General features: G+C 39.0%; 2 protein-coding genes across 6 annotated transcripts in view; one reads left to right on the forward strand and one right to left on the reverse strand.

Moving 5' to 3' along the window:
* The window catches only part of LOC132832539 (trafficking protein particle complex subunit 3-like), a 196706-nt gene that overhangs the window by 125392 nt on the left and 55064 nt on the right, over positions 1-16250 (forward strand). The window contains exon 7 of one of the 3 annotated variants that reach the window (XM_060850652.1): positions 2897-2987. The exons of the other annotated variants lie outside the window; for them this stretch is intronic. The gene's annotated coding sequence lies outside the window, so the exon portion shown is untranslated. Of the gene's footprint in view, positions 1-2896; positions 2988-16250 lie in introns of those variants that run through there. 3 annotated transcript variants of the gene reach the window in all.
* dse (dermatan sulfate epimerase) overlaps positions 1-16250 on the reverse strand; it is an 86142-nt gene that overhangs the window by 41082 nt on the left and 28810 nt on the right. Inside the window, exons 1-2 of one of the 3 annotated variants that reach the window (XM_060850599.1) lie at positions 8616-8757; positions 6085-6552 (exon numbers count right to left, since the gene is read on the reverse strand). In XM_060850599.1, the coding sequence (XP_060706582.1) occupies positions 6085-6500 (416 nt within the window). In that variant the 5' untranslated portion in view covers positions 6501-6552; positions 8616-8757. Of the gene's footprint in view, positions 1-6084; positions 6553-8615; positions 8758-16250 lie in introns of those variants that run through there. The other 2 variants (XM_060850590.1, XM_060850607.1) reach the window with 2 other exon arrangements.

Raw genomic sequence — 16250 nt, forward strand, 5'->3', positions numbered from 1 at the left:
ATATCCAGCTCCATCTCACTAACAATGCCTCGACTCTTCCATTAATACTAAATTATCAGAAAGCTTACTGGACATCCAATACTGGATGAGCAGAAATTTCTTCAAGCTAAATATCAAGAAGACTGCAGTCACTGACTTCAGTCTCAACTCCAAACACTGGTTCATTGACTCTATCCCCTTTCCTGGCAACTGTCTAAGAATAAACTAGAATGCAACCACAGTGTCATAGCTGAACCAGAGATGTGATTCCAATCACTAAGACCACCAATTCCTACTCATTTAACATCACCACACTGACTCCACCTTAGCTCATCTGCTGCTGGAATCCTCATTCCTATCCGAGTTAGTTCCAGAATAAACTATTCCTGCATACTTCATTTCATAACATTGAGGAATTCTAAAACTCTGCTGCCTTGTCCTTATGCGCAATAAGTTACATTCACTAATCGGGATTGTGCTTTCTGAACTGCACCGACTCCTGCTGAAGCAATGCATTTATTTTACAATTTTATTGCTTTCTATTTTAAAATCCAATCATGGCCTCAAAGTCACCTATCTTTCTAATCTTTTCAGCCTTAACAACACAGTTATCTGCACTTTGATAATTTTGGCTGCTTGAACAGGTTTGACTTTATTTGTTCAACCAGTGGTTTCTGTGCCTGCAAATGCTAAGCTCCAAATTTCCCTCCGTAAAGTTCTGAGACTCTCTAACTCTCTTCTTTTCCTTTACATCCCCTCTTAAAACCGACTTGTTTTACAAAACTTTTAGCTGTTTGCCCTAGCATTGCCTTATATGGCTCAGTGTTTAATTTTCTCTTTAACATTCCCATGATGCATCTCAGTGAAATTTATTCCATGGAAGATATTACGTAAATTATTGTTGCTATGAATATGATAATAATGCTCAAATTTCAGTCATGTATATTTCCAACAGGCTTTCTGGGTCACTATCAGGATCAGGCACCTTGGCATTCCCCAGCTAGCCCCATCTCAAAAGGAAATATTGAGATAAGCCAAAACAATTATCTTGTCAAACCTGAAACAAAATAAAATAACTATTAATGCTGGAGATCAGAAATAAAAACAAAGAGAGAAACTCTGCAGTCCTGGCAGCATCTGTGGAGATAGAAACAGAGTTAATGTTCCAAGTCCAGTGATCCTTTGTCAGAATTTAAAACATTTGGGAAATGGTGCTTTTATGTTAATAAATATGGGGAAGGGTAGGGCAAAGCAGTAGTGAGTTGATTGTATTTGAGCAAGGTCCCCATCCAAACACAGAGAGAGAGAGAGAGAGGAAAAGAGAGAAGCAGGCAAAGGAATTGCTGATGATAAGTTGGAGAGAGAGATAAGTGCTGAATGGATGTTAATGAGGAGTGTGAATAGTTGAAAAATGGGTTGGCTGTGCTGGAAACACCCCATACAGAATAGGACCTCGGGGAAAATCACAGATCACCAATTCCCAGTTGTCTCCCATTTAACACACCACCATGTTCCCATGCTAATATATGGCACGGTAGCTCAGTGGTTAGCACTGCTGCCTCACAGTGCCAGGTACCCAGACTCAATTCCAGCCTCGGGTAACTGGCTGTGTGGCTTTCCTCCAGGAGCTCCGGTTTCCTCCCACAGTCAAAAGATGTGCAGGTTAAGTGAACTGGCCATGCTAAATTGCCCATAGGTGTTCAGGGATGTGTATGTTAGGTGCATTAGTAAGGGGAAATATAGAGTACCATGGTACCTTGATCAGGGTGTGTTATTTCAGAGGCTTGGTGTGGACTTGTTGGGCCAAAATGGCCTGGTTCCACACTGTAGGGATTCTCTAATATCTCTGCCTCAGGGCTATCGCAGTACTCCAGAAAAGCTCAATGCAAGCTGGATGAACAACATCTCATCTTCTGTTAAAGTCCCTTACAGCCTTCAGGACTCAACATTGAGTTTAACAATTTTAGAACATGAACACCCTCCTCTAGTTTGTTGCCCACCCTCATATTCTGTATGGATTTCTCCCAGCACAGACAACCCATTTTCAGTTAGTTAGTCACACTCCCCATTAGCATCATTCAGCAGTAATCTCTCTCTTATCAGCAACCCCCCTTGTCTACTTCACCTTTCTCTCTTTGGCATTGTCTCCATTTATTTGACTGACACCTTCCCCCCATCCCCCTCAATATCAATCACTGTCAGTAGAGCTGTAAATAAAAAGCAGAAAGAATTAAAAAAAAGCAGCCCACAATTTTGAAGTGGTGAGTGAGTCAGAATGGCTGTATTTATTTCCATTATCTGCTGCTCTGAAAATTAAAAGGAGACATCAGATAGAATTGGAATCTTTTATTTCTTTTGAAATACCACCATTTCCCAGCTCCATGCAACTCTGATGAAGGGCCACTGGATTTGAAACGCTAACTGTTTTTCTCTCCACAGATGCTGCTAGGCCTGTTGAGTTTCTCCAGTACTGATCCAGTCTGGCTGCTTTCTAACCTGTATGCTCCAGTCACTCAGTAACAACTTTCATTAGTTTGAGTTATTAAGAGTATCTGAAACTATACTTGCAGCTCAGAGTAGGAACTAGAACAAGAAATAAAACATATGGATACACCTGTGAGGTAAGCTTCATTCATAAATATTTTGCTTGATTGAATTTAATACATTTGGTTCCTATCTATGAACATTTAGGACACGATTGCATTGTGCTCTTAAGATTAACCATAGTCTAGATTAAGACACTAAATTAACTACAGACTAAAAACTTATCACTTGTTGGAATGAGAAGAAAAATGTCTCTCAAAAGGATGGAAGGACTTGTAAAACTCTCCCAGAATCTATGAAATTCTCTTGGTAAGATTCTTCTCTTCCTACCAAGGAAGGAAATGACCCACTGATTAGCTCTTTTGCTTTCCAGACAAAAACTGAGGAAAAAACGATGCAATGACACACCTGGTTACCCAATGCCTCGGACTCTGTCATTCAAGTGCCACCACCAAGCATGCAAAAACACAATGCTGAATCATCTGTACAGATTGTACAGGGAACACTGTGGTTCGAATACAAGATTCTTGGCTGCTTAACATGAGTGCTCATGTTATACTTGCTTCTGTGTAGAAGAATATGATTTTTTTTGTCATTTACAATCCCTTATATCTAGAGAGAATAAGGCTTTATGTTCAGCACCTGACACATTTTCTACACCTGTCATTTACAACTCAGTTACACTAAAAGTAAGTAATTAAAGTAGTAACAAAAGTGCCCATTGCAAAGACTCTGTGTTCCTTCAAATATACAAACTGGTCTCATCTTAAAAGCAGAAGTGATTCAACAAAAGTTGATATTCTAACAACTGTACAGATCCAGAATTGAAATGTGTGAAGGCTTGTAATTCCTATTTTAAAATTAATTTAATACCGATTAAAATACAATGGTGTGGGTCAACTATTCTAAAGTGACACTATCATACTGAGGCAATAGATACACTCAAAATAGATTAAAAATGGGGAGAATTGTGTGGTCCACTGCATCTCATTTGAAAACAGGTTGAAAACTCCACCATTATAGCATCTAACTACTTCTTAAATAACAATGATTTTGTCTCCTTTAACATAGCTGACGTCTATTCCAACATAACTTTCTAAAATTTACCATTTAACAACCTTACTCTATCCCCTTTTGTGCTAATGCCATGAATTAAACTTGAGGTAGTATTTCAGAGTTATTTCAACATCTTACATTCCAAGTCATCAATCACACATTTAGATTGAATATATGATTCTGTTCCCATAAAATATCACAAATGTTTACAACTTATTTTGAAAAAATCCTTTCTGACCGAGATGCTTCTGTATTTTAGAGATATAAACTGTCTATTAATTTTGTCATTTTTCAAACATAATATAACTTGGAGAAAAGTCAAACATCAATAATCTTAAAAATCATTAAAAGAAACACCAACAACTGAACTGTCTTAAATTTTCCTTTCTTCAAGTGGATCTTCGGAAATGCAGAAAACAGTTATTTTGTCTGTGGAAATGCTGAAGTTGTGACTATCAATAATTGACCCTTCAGTCCAACTTGTCCATGCTGACCAGATATCCCAACTCAATCTAGTCCCACCTGCCAGCACCCATCTCACCCTAAACCTATGTCCTCTGGTTCTAGACTTTCCCCATCTCAGGGAAAATACCTTGTCTATTTACCCTATCCACGTCCCTCATAATTTTATGTACATCATAAGGTCACCCCTCCGCCTCTGACACTAGGGAAAACAGCCCCAGCCTGTTCAACCTCTCTGTTATAACTCAAATCCTCCAACCCTGGCAACATCCTTGTAGATCTTTTCTGAACCCTTTCAAGTTTCACAACATCCTTCCAATAGGAAGGAGACCAGAATTGCATGCAATATTCCAAAAGTAGCCTAACCAATGTCCTGTACAGCTGCAATATGACCTCCCAACTCCTGTATTCAATGCTTTGATCAATAAAGGAAAGCATACCACATGCTTTCTTCACTATCCTATCTACCTGTGACTCTACTTTCAAAGAGCTATGAATCTGCCTCCAAGGTCTCTGTTCAGCAACACTCCCTAGGACGTACCATTAAATGTATAAGTCATGCTAAGATTTGCTTTTCCAAAATGCAGCACCTTGCATTTCTCTAAATTAAACTCCATCTGCCACTTCTCAGCCCATTGGCCCATCTGATCACAGTCCAGTTGTAATCAGAGGTAACCTTCTTTGCTGTCCACTAACCTCCAGATTTTGTGTGTCCTCTGTAAATGTACCAACTATACCTCCTGTACTCACATTCAAATCATTTATATAAATGATAAAAATTAGTGGACCCAGCACCGATCCTTGTGGCACTCCACTGGTCACAGGTTTCCAGTCTGAAAAACCCTCCACCACCATCCTGTCTTTCACCTTCGAGCCAGTTCTGTATCCGACTGCCTAGTTCTCCCTGCATTCCATAAGATCTAACCTCACTAACCAGTCTCCCATGGGGAACCTTGTCGAACACCTTACCGAAGTCCACATATCTATGCAAGCTCGTTGCTAAGAATGTATTGGTACTGCAGAACACAAAGCATCTATTACCTGAAAAAGAAATCTAGCACTAACAACTCAACCAAGTCTGGAAGCCACTAAACCAACAAGAGACAATGAACCTGAAAGATGAGCATTTTGATCTGATCAAGCCCCCTCTATAGGAATGACACTGCTCATAGAAGGTGGTGTCAAAATATTGGACAAACTGATAATAACAACTTTCCTGCTTGTCATTAAAAGTCCTGAATACTTTGGAGATGTTTGACAAAAATGCTTGTACAGTGACTGATGAAAGTGATACAAACTAGAATTAACACAGTCTTATGAATGAATAACAGTTTTCTTAGCTGGCAATGTATATTGGGCAACTTGTAAATGCAAATGATTCTATTTGCAATATCATTATGAATTTATAGAGAAATGTATTTAATTAGTGGTGCCATAGTCATAGAGCCCATCGTCTGCTTATCTGCTTTCATTTTAGTTTGTGGCAACCATTAAACACATTAGTTGAAACTCCAGCATCCCATATTAATTGTAAGAGAACCAAACATTTCATTACCCAACTGGTTGATTTTTCACAACAGTCAGCCAATTTCCTCTTCAAACATTTTTGACTAATTTACATAAGAGACAAAAGCAAATAAAAAAAAACCTCTAATGCCCCTATGATTTTTCTCCCAGGTGCTCACAGTGGCAATTTGTAAATTCATTTTTAATACCTGAAATCTGAAACCCTACAACCATCTTCCTTTCTACCCAATTAATGAATGACCTGTGGAAATTCAGAATTAAAGGAAACATTAAATATGTGAATAAAGAATAAGCAGATGTTAACTCAAAACTACTGCCACATTTTGACAATACTGACTTTTTTTTTGTCCTTACATATATGCTACGCAGGGAATATAATTAAGAGTGCATTGTACCAGCAGATTAAATGGTACTAAAGCTGCGTTGTTTGTCTACATGCACAAACAAAAACAGAACAGTAAAAAATCTCCCAAAAGGCAGAAAGGCATGCTTTAGAGAAACAAGACAAAAATCTACCAACTAGGCTGAGATGCCATCCTCTCCATGTAGTCCATTGCAAACTCCATGGCATCTGTTCTTTCAGGAAACAGTACACAGAACATAGCCAGTACTCCCAGATTGTTGCCGTAGATTTCATTCCAGTGAGCACTAAAATGTTTCGGATCCCAGGGAGGCAGGTACTCCCCTGGACTGGATAGCATGATTTGCCCTGCATCCCAAATCCTGTTCGCAATATTCCGGTGAGTACTTCTCGCCTTGAGTCGCAGATCCTCCACATCACTTTTACTGAAGTACAGCATGGGATGACCGTTATAATTTCCATTCATAAAGTGGATGCTACCACCAGATTTTTCATTTACAGTGTATGCTAATAGGGAGCAGAACAGATTTATGAAAAATATGACTGGTATTCCATGTGTGTATGTCTTCATTGTGGCACCAGATCACCAAAACCAACGTCCAACCAAATCATCTTCAATAACTCTGCAAAAGAAAAATACTTGTCACAAAATATAATTGCCACAAGAAGCCCCTCTGTGTAGAGGTCAGCAGAGGGCAGGATTAAGCACAGTCCCAATGTCACCCAAAATGTCAAAAGGGAAGTCAGGTGAACGATTATATTCTACAAAAAGAGTAACATATGCGGTGCATAAAAGGGAAATCTATAGACACTCGACATCGGTAGTTCTTCTATAATGCAATAGTTGCATTTTTATGTGATCCCGCGCTATATAAAAATCGTGCAATAAAAATAGCGCTTAAAGTGTTGGCGATGCACTCGCATTATAGCCAACATGTTTTAAAAGTTCACACTTTAGAAACGGTGTCCCTTATTCATCAATCAGATTACAGCCCTTTCATATTGACAAAACAAGCGTTCTAGCAGAACGTCCTGCACTTGGATTTCCAGAAGGAATTTGATAAGGTGACATGTCAAAAGGTCATCACAAAAAACAAATGTTCACAGTGTAAGAGGTAACATATTTGCATGGATGGAAAATTGACTGACTGGCAGAAAACACAGAACATGCATAATTGGGTTTTTGTCTGATTGTCAGGATGTGGTTAGCATAGTCCCACATGGTCTGTGCAAATGCCTCAGCGTTTTACAATTGCTTAGATAAGGTGAGCAAGAGCATGGTAGCTACATTCACAGATGACACAGACAGGTAGGAAAGTATGTTGTGACAAATACGTAAGGAAGTTACAGATAGATATAGATAGATAGATAGATAGATAGATAGATAGAGTGATTGGGAAATATTTGGCAGATTGTGTGTAATACAGGAAATGTGAAGTTTCTTTCTTTGGCAGTAAGGTTTGAAGATACAGTGCATAATTAAGATAGCCAATATTTGTTATCCTTTATATGAAAGGAATCGAAAGTAAAAAGACATCATGCTGCAGTTATGCAAAGCATTGGTGAGACTACATCTCAAATACTACATGCAGTTTTTGTTTTCTTTTGTAATAAAGTATGTGAATGCATTTGAGGTAATTTACAAGGTATACTAGACTAACACCTGGAATGGAGTAGGTTGTCCTGTGAGGATAGATTAGATACACTGGGCCTGTTTCCACTGGAGTTTAAAATGAGGGGTAGCTTGATTGAAGTATGTAAGATCCTGAATAGTCTTGACAAAATTTACGTGAAAAGGATGTTTCTCCTTGTGGGTCAGTCCAGAACTAAAGGGCACTGTTTTAGAATTAGGTCACCCTTTCAAGACAGAGACGGGGAATGAATGTCTCTTGCAGATGGTTGTGCGATTTAGAACTCTCTGCTTTAGAAGGCGGTGGAGGTGGGTCATTGAATAATTGTAGGAAAGAGCTGAATATGTTCTTGTTAGCAAGGGGAATCAATGGTTACTGGATATAGATAGGAATGTGGAATTTGAAACACGAACAGATTAGCCATTATCGAATTAGAGATAAAAAAAATCTGCAGATGCTGGAATCCAGAATAGACAGGTAGGAGGCTGGAAGAACACAGCAAGCCAGGCAGCTTCAGGAGATGGAGAAGTCAATGTTTCAGGTGTAACCCTTATTCAGGGCTGGGGGTGGATGCATGGGGAGCTGCAGATAAAGGGGGTGGGAGAGGGCAGTGTGGTGAGGTGGGGATAAGTGAAGACAGTAGAGGGTATGACCTGGTTGGTCATTGGGAGGAATGAATCTGGTTGGTGGTTGGGAGGAGCAGAAGGAGGGGCTGGGGCTGGGAAGGGAGTCAAGGAATGGGAAGGGTGATTATTTGAAGTTGGAGAACTCAATGTTGAGTCCTCTGTGCTGTAGCTTGCCTAGGCAGAAGGTGAGGTGTTGTTCATTGTTGCAATGGAGGACGCCAAGGATGGTCATGTTGGAAAGGGAGTGGGAAGGAGAACTAAAATGGCGGTGACAGGGAGGTCTGGTTGGCCCTTGCAGGCCTGTCGGAGATGCTCGGTGTAACATTCCCTTAGTTTACATTTGGTCTCCCAGATGTAGAGAAGACCACATTTGGAGCACCGGGTACAGTAAATTAAGTTGGAGGAGAGGCAGATGAACCTCTGTCTCACCTGGAAGGACTGTTTGGGGCCCTGGATGGAGGCAAACGGGGTGATGTGCTGGCAGATTTTGCATCCTTTCTGGTTGCAGCTCCCCGTACGCCCACCCCAGTCCTGAAGAAAGGATAGACCCAAAACGTTGACATCTCCACTCATGATTGTACTAAATGGCTGAGTAGGCTTGAGATGTCCTGTATAACTACAGAATAACATCTTTACCTTTATGTTCAATTCCTTTCAATATAAAGGATAACATCTATTAGCTTTGTGGTTATGTACTGTACCTGCATTGTAACTTTTTGAATTGTTTGTTCTGTTCCTAATTCATTTGTTCAGATCTCTCATCCAGTATTGCTCACCATTAGTTTTGATAAGAACTTTAATGGTTAATAGAAAACTCAAAACTCAGAGCAGGGATAGATCAGTCAGCCTTTGAGTGGTACTCAGCCATTCATTATGATCTTAACTGACCTTCTATCTCAATACCATATTCTAGGTTTCCCTCCATACTTCGTGATGTCTTTAGTATCTAAAAATGTATTAATCTTTTTCTTGAATATAATCAGTTATCCAATCTCGACAAGCTTCTGTGGATTTGAATTCCACAGGTTGACCACTGAGTGAAGTACTATTTCCTTATCTCAGTTTAAATGGCCCACTTCACATCCTGAAACAGTGACCTCTGATTCTAAACCAGGAGAAACATCCTCCCTTTATCTAGTCTATTTGCCTCTGTTAGAATTTTAAATGTCCCAATCAGATAGCCTCTCATTCTTCTAAACGCTAGTAAAACGTAGGATCAGTCAAACTAATCTCTCCTCATAAGAGTTCCTCAGAGTAGCATCCTAGCCCAACTATGTTCAGCTGATCCTTTCTTCATCATAAGGTCAGAAGTAGGGATGTTCACTAACAATGTTCAGCATCGTTCGAGACTCTTCAGATACTTAAGCAGTTCATGTTCAAATGTAACAAAACCTGGATAATAGCCAGGTTTAGGCCAACAAGTGGCAAGTAACTTTCATCAATACTAGGCAATAACTATCTCCAATAAGAGGCAAACTAACCACCGTCACTTGACAATGGTGTTACTATCACTGAATTCCCCACTATCAACATCCTTGGGAATTACAGTTGACCAGAAAATCCACAGAGTGGCTACATTATCAGGTCAGAGGCTAGGGATCCTCTGTAGTAACTTACTTTATGACTCCTCAAAGCCTGTCTATCATCTATGAGCCACAAGATAGGAGTGTGATTAGAATATTCCACACTTGCCTGGATGGGTACAGCTCCAGCAAGAATCTTGACACCATCCATGACAAAGCAGCCTACTTGACTGGTATCATATCCATAAACATCCACTCCCTCCACCACTGACACTCAGTAGTGACAGTGTGTACCATCTACAAGATGCACTGCAGAAATTCACCAACGATCCTGAGACTGCACCTTTCAAAACCATTACAACTTCCATCGAAAAGAACAAAGACAGCAGAATACCATCACCTGGGAATACCATCAGCTTCAAGGTCCCCTCCAAATCACTCAGCATTCTGACTTGGAAATATATCGCTGTTCCTTCACAGTTTGTGAACAAAATGCGGAAATTCTCTCACTAATGGTATTGTGGGTCAACTTACAGCATATAGACGGCAGTGATTCATGAAGGCAGCCCACCAGCACTTTTCAAGGACAACTAGGGATGGGCAATAAATGCTATGATGCCCACATTCCACAAATGAATAATCAAAAAAACCTGTCATTTGCTGCATCAGTACAGTGAACTTCTGCTGCACATCTTCTGTGGCATGTATATCTTCTCCTAGATAGGGAGAGCAAACTTGCACACAATAATTCAGAGGTGATCTCACCAAGGTCCTGCATAACTGCAGTAATTCCTAACTCTGAACTCAAATCCTTTTGCAATGAAGGCCAACATTGCATTTCCCTTCGTAATTGCTTTTACATCTGCCTGTTTACTTCCATCAAGAGACAGCATAAGAACTTCCTGATCCTTTTGTCTACCAAATTTCACAGTATATCACCAGCTAAATAATATTCTGCTTTTCACATTGAAGACCATAAACAAATTAATATTTTTGCATTCTTAATTACAAAATAATTAAATTTGAATAAGTTAATCCCTTATTTTATAGAGTGCTATCAGCATGGAATACACCCAGTTGTACAAATTATTATTGTCCTTCTGCCTTCCATGAACTTGCATTCCCAGCTGCACGGAGCAATTTTATATTGAAGATCAACACTCACATCCCCAGTGGATCTGGTCAGAGTATATCCATATAAAGCAATAGAACTGAGCACAATATCATTTTTACATGATGCCTCAGAGCCATGACTCTCTCAATGCCTATGAAAAGTGGAGCAAACTACAGCTCATTTTGTTCATGAGTCAAATTAAAATTGTCAAATAACACGTATGATAAAAGTGCATTGTTTCCCATGGATACATTGACGAGTTCTGATGACATTAGTAATCTAAACGCAAGATTCAGTATGAGCGTATTCAGCATACCAGGTCCCTGAAAATATTAGAAATCTAGGGTAAAATGAATGAGTGCATTGAAGAATGGTAGATAGGCAATCTTCCATCTTCATTTTTTAAAACATACTCATTCGTGGGGTGTGGAGGTCACTGAGTGGGCCAGCATTTATTATCTGCCATTCGTTGTCCTTGAGAAGGTGAGCTCCCTTTTTGAACCACTGCATTCCATTCGGTGTAGGTACACCCACAATGCTGTTAGAGAAGGAATTCCAGGATTTTGACCCAGTGAGAGTGAAGGAATGGCAGTAGATTGACAAGTCAGGATGGTGTGTGATTTCAGGGAGAACTTGCAGGTGATTCCCAAGTCCCTGCTGCGTTTGTCCTTCAAAAAGTAAGTGGGTGTGTGTTTGGGAGGTGTGGCCTTATGGTCCTTGGCAAATTTTCTGCAGTGCAACTTGAAGTCATTAAACACTGAGTTTCAGTGAAGTGGATAAATGTTTGAGCTTGCAATGCCAGTCAAGTGGGCTCCTTTGACCTGATTATGTCCAGATTCTTCAGTGTTAACAGAACAGGGTAAGTAGTATCCAGATAAGTGGTGAGTATTCTCCACATTTTTTTTACTTGTGACTTATGCCTTTTGGACAGGCTTTGCATAGTAAGGAGTTGAGTTATTTGGTGCAGTATTCCTAGCCTCTGACCTGCTCTTGTAGCTGCTATATTTATAAGTCTCGCCTAGTACAGTTTCCGGTTGACGGTAACCCACAGCATATTGATTTTGATGGATTCAGAGATGGGAATGCCATTGAAGGTCAAGGAAAAGATATTTATATTGTTTCAGATTGGAGATGGCATTTGCTGGCATTTCTGATGTGTGACTGTTACTTGCAACGGGGCATCTAAATGTTTTGTGGAATCATTGGTCAGGACTATATGTCTCCTGTTATTTTTTCAGAATTCCATCCTGTTAGATGTTTATACAGTTTAAAACAAAACAAAACAAAACCAAGTCACACAAATACAGTGCCACAAAATGTAACACAAATTGCCCAGATGACGACTAGGACTCAATGGAATAGTTTGACTACTTCCTGTAAAACTCACCAATTTGCCCAAACCCATTTGATGAAACTATAATTTCTGTAAAGCAACAATTCTGCAGTCCTCTATGATAAAAATTCTGGTAACACTCAGCAAAATAGGCAGCATCTGTCAAGATGGTACCGTTAATGTTTTAGGTCAGTAATTTGTCATTGCAATACATATATACACAACCAAAGGTCAAAAGCCAACATATTAACCATATGTTCCTCTGTCCAAAGATACTGCATGATTTCAGAGTCAGAGGTGTACCCTGTTGAATATAAAATTGCTGACATTTTCTGGTTGTACTTCAGAATTTCGGCACCTGCTGTTTTGGTCTCATTCTGCTTATCAGAAAAACATACATATTTCAATTGATTGTCATTAGCATGTTAAGTTAGCCTTTTGTTCTCTTAACAACATTTAGGTACACATTCGTGTTTATAATATGCAGTGCTGGAATGTACATTCTGTCCTTATAATAATGATTTTGAACGACATATCTGCTTTGATCTGAAATAAATAAGGTTGTCCTGTAAATAACACAGAAACAAGAGTAGATTTTCGGTTGAATGTGAAATTAGGAAGTTGCTGTCCCGATGCAATGTTCACCCATTAGCTTAAAAGACATGCCTTGCAATCTAAGCCACTATTGAATTGTATTAAGTAGTGTGAGGTTCATGTTTTTGCACAGCAGATACAAATTAGACTCACAGAAAGAGAAGGCTTGCCCACTTCAGTCCAAGTATCTCTTAACAATAATATAACTTCTAATGACTGAAAAATAACCATTGTGTAGAAAAATTAATTTGTTTCGATGAATTTTAAGTGATTATTCTTTCATTTTTTTTCTTTTCTTAATCTACAGATGATTTGACATTAAATTCATTGTTCTCACCGATACTTCCTGGTTATGGCAATGCACAGTTGCTTGTCTAGTTCAGGCTGGTGCTAGATACCCAATAAAGGATGCTGACTCATGTCCATCTCTAATTTAGGGCAACTTGAGACCATAAAAGCTTGGGAAATTAAATTCACTTGGGCAAGTCTATTGAATGGCAGGTGACATTCACTCATCTGCCATAGTATTTTTTGCCCTATTTCTCATCTGAAGGACAACAACTGAAGCATTTGTTCAATACCACACTGGAATGTCAGCCCGAGAGATACACTGAATGAATGAATTTGTTAAATAGGCTACAAAGGTATTTCACACACAAATACTGATGTTCTTCTTATTAAATCACGCAGCAACATGTCAATCCATGTGAATAAGATAGCTAATGTCATTGCTGCCAAATAATCTGCTACCTCACTTCTACTGGCACATGATTAACACATTGAATCTGGGTGACTGAATTAGTATCTTCTTATGTCCCACTAAATATGATATCCAATTCCCCAACACAGTTGATGCTTGAACCATCTGGTACTATGTAGTTTGTCCTTAACTACGTTTCCATTACTCCAATGCCAAAATCGGTCATAATAGACAATCATTTTGCAATAGAATGGCAATATTCCAAAGACCTCTCCAACAGTGGTTTGCCGTCACAAGTAATGAATACATTTGCCATCTGTGCTAACTTTTGTATATGATTTATGTCAAATGTAACCAGACATTTTTTCAATTCACTCGTATCTTGATATTTTGCTCTATAAATATATAATATTAGGTAATTTTATGAACTTGCAATCACTGTACATGTCTATTTTAAATACTCGTCAGGGATTCAGGTGGGGAGTTGAGTGAACCCTGCAGAATTTCTGTCCATTAAATTTAAGAGATGGAGAATTCTGTATCAAGCTCACCAACCTCTAAACTTAAATTCCCAATGTGCTGTTTTGACACCAAACTTTTGGGTTGGAAATGCAACTTTTCAAAATATACCCTTATATGGAAAAAGGTCTATAACAAATGGACAATCATTTGATGGTACGTTTTCACATTTATGGCAATTTATGTAGTTGGCAAAAAAACCTCAAAATGCATACCTTACAAGATTTCACTCCAAGTGTGAAGCTTGGAAACACTAGGAAAATGGCACTTTTAAATGTGCAAAAATAATACAAATTCACAACTATATAGTGCCTTCATCATAGAAAACCAGCCCGAGATCTTCATAGAAATATGGGTGCTTAGCAAAATAAGGTAATATTAGGAATGATGAACAAAAATTTGTTTAAAGAAGTGGGTTTTAAGAAGTGATCTAGAGGACAAAGTGCAAGTTTTTTGGAAGGAATTTTAAAACGTAAGGCTTCAGTAACTAAAAATATGAATGGCAATGATGGGACAGAAGAAAATGGAGATCCTAAAGAGGCATGATAGAAGTGTTTTAGGAATAGGGAAGTGGTGAAGCTATAGAGAGATAATAAAGGGCAGGATTGAAAAGATGCAGGAGTTTAGTGGATTTATCACATAACATGATTAATAATTGCAGAGAAACAATGACCAAAGCCGTTAGAATACTGAAATGCCCCGATGACCAAAACAACTTCAGGGGAAGTCACAATTAGATCCAGTACTAGCTACTACATTCACTTCTAAATACTAGAGATAAGGAAGAGCTATGCAGATAATGCCGCAGGTTTAGTTATGAGGAGTAACTGAAGAAATGTGGCCTGGACTGCCTTTCCCCATACTGAGCCATTCTTCATTGTTTCTCAAGTCATAGTTATGCCCTGCAGAACTGTAAGTGCCTGATACAGCTACAGTGTACCTCTGCTTTAAGTAGTGCAAGCTGCTACACGGTGCTGAGCAGTAGCTATGTTGAATACATGCAGCCAATGAACAGCATACAGAACAAAACTGGCTCACAAGCAACGCAAACTCATAAGCAGATAATAGTGGACACAATCCCTGTGCTGGTTTATATGAGCTATGCAACTTAGCCCACTAACAATGTTAAGAACCTCATATCTATTTATTTGGGACTCTGTTTAAATTATGGTAAAATGGAAGTGTCATATGGTCTGTTTTGAAGACTGACAACAGTTTTGGCTGAAGGGGGTTGTTGAAGGTTACAGGAGACACAGAGTGTTTAACTGATGATGATGATGCAAGGTGTTTACACTTGTAGACAATGGCAGAAGACTGTAGACTAACAGTGGATATATTATGAATCTCCAAAATCCCATAAAAATACTCAGAATGTCAGGTTGTAAACATGAGGAAGAAGAGCTGGTGCTGGACTAGAATGGACAAAGTTAAAGTTCATAATGCCAGGTTATAGTCCAATAGGTTATTTGGGAGCAATAGGTTTTGGAGCACTGCTCCTTCATCAGGTCGCTGTGGGACAGGATCATAAGACACATGGTCCTGCTTCACAACCACCCGATGAAGGAGCAGCACTCGGAAAGCTAGTGCTTCCAAATAAACATGTTGGACTATAACCTGGTAGTGAGATTTTTAAGGTTGTAAACAGTTACACTTGAAACTGTTCATTTATTTCCAAAATAAAAAAGACAGTTAGGATCTCAAGGATTGTTAATCGGGAATTCTTCCTCAATAGAAGACTCATGTGCATGATCAACCAGGAATGGCAGATCCAGCTCAAAACGGCTGAATTTGCTCCTATTTTCCACGTTTCTATGTGGTTCACATCATTGAAATAGGCCTGGAGAGGAAGGAATTCTAGGACATTCCTGAAAACTTACTAGCATCTGAATTCTGTTGCAGCAATTTAAATAATTCTAAAGATCCAGGCTAAGGATTTGGCCCATTTCAGAGAGGACAGCTTATGCAATCAATCTGTTATAGAACCAATAGACAGAAGAGATAGAAGAGATAATACATCAAAGGTTGAAGTGAGGATTTGTTAAGAAGGAGAATTAGCTATTGATAAGAACGCAAGTGAATGATACTAATCAAAATCTCTCAGAACTGCACAGCAAAATGTAAAGAAATCCAAAAAGAAACAACCTTAAAGCACTGGAACTGGAGAATAGAATAGCCAAAAATTAGAAATACAGTACAACCTCAATTATCCGAGCATCAGTCATCTTAAGGTCAAGGTCCAAACAAGATCTTAAGGTAACTCAGCATTTAGTTAGTGGTTAGA

This window comes from Hemiscyllium ocellatum, chromosome 3, assembly GCF_020745735.1.
Source record: "Hemiscyllium ocellatum isolate sHemOce1 chromosome 3, sHemOce1.pat.X.cur, whole genome shotgun sequence".
NCBI lineage: Eukaryota > Metazoa > Chordata > Chondrichthyes > Orectolobiformes > Hemiscylliidae > Hemiscyllium > Hemiscyllium ocellatum.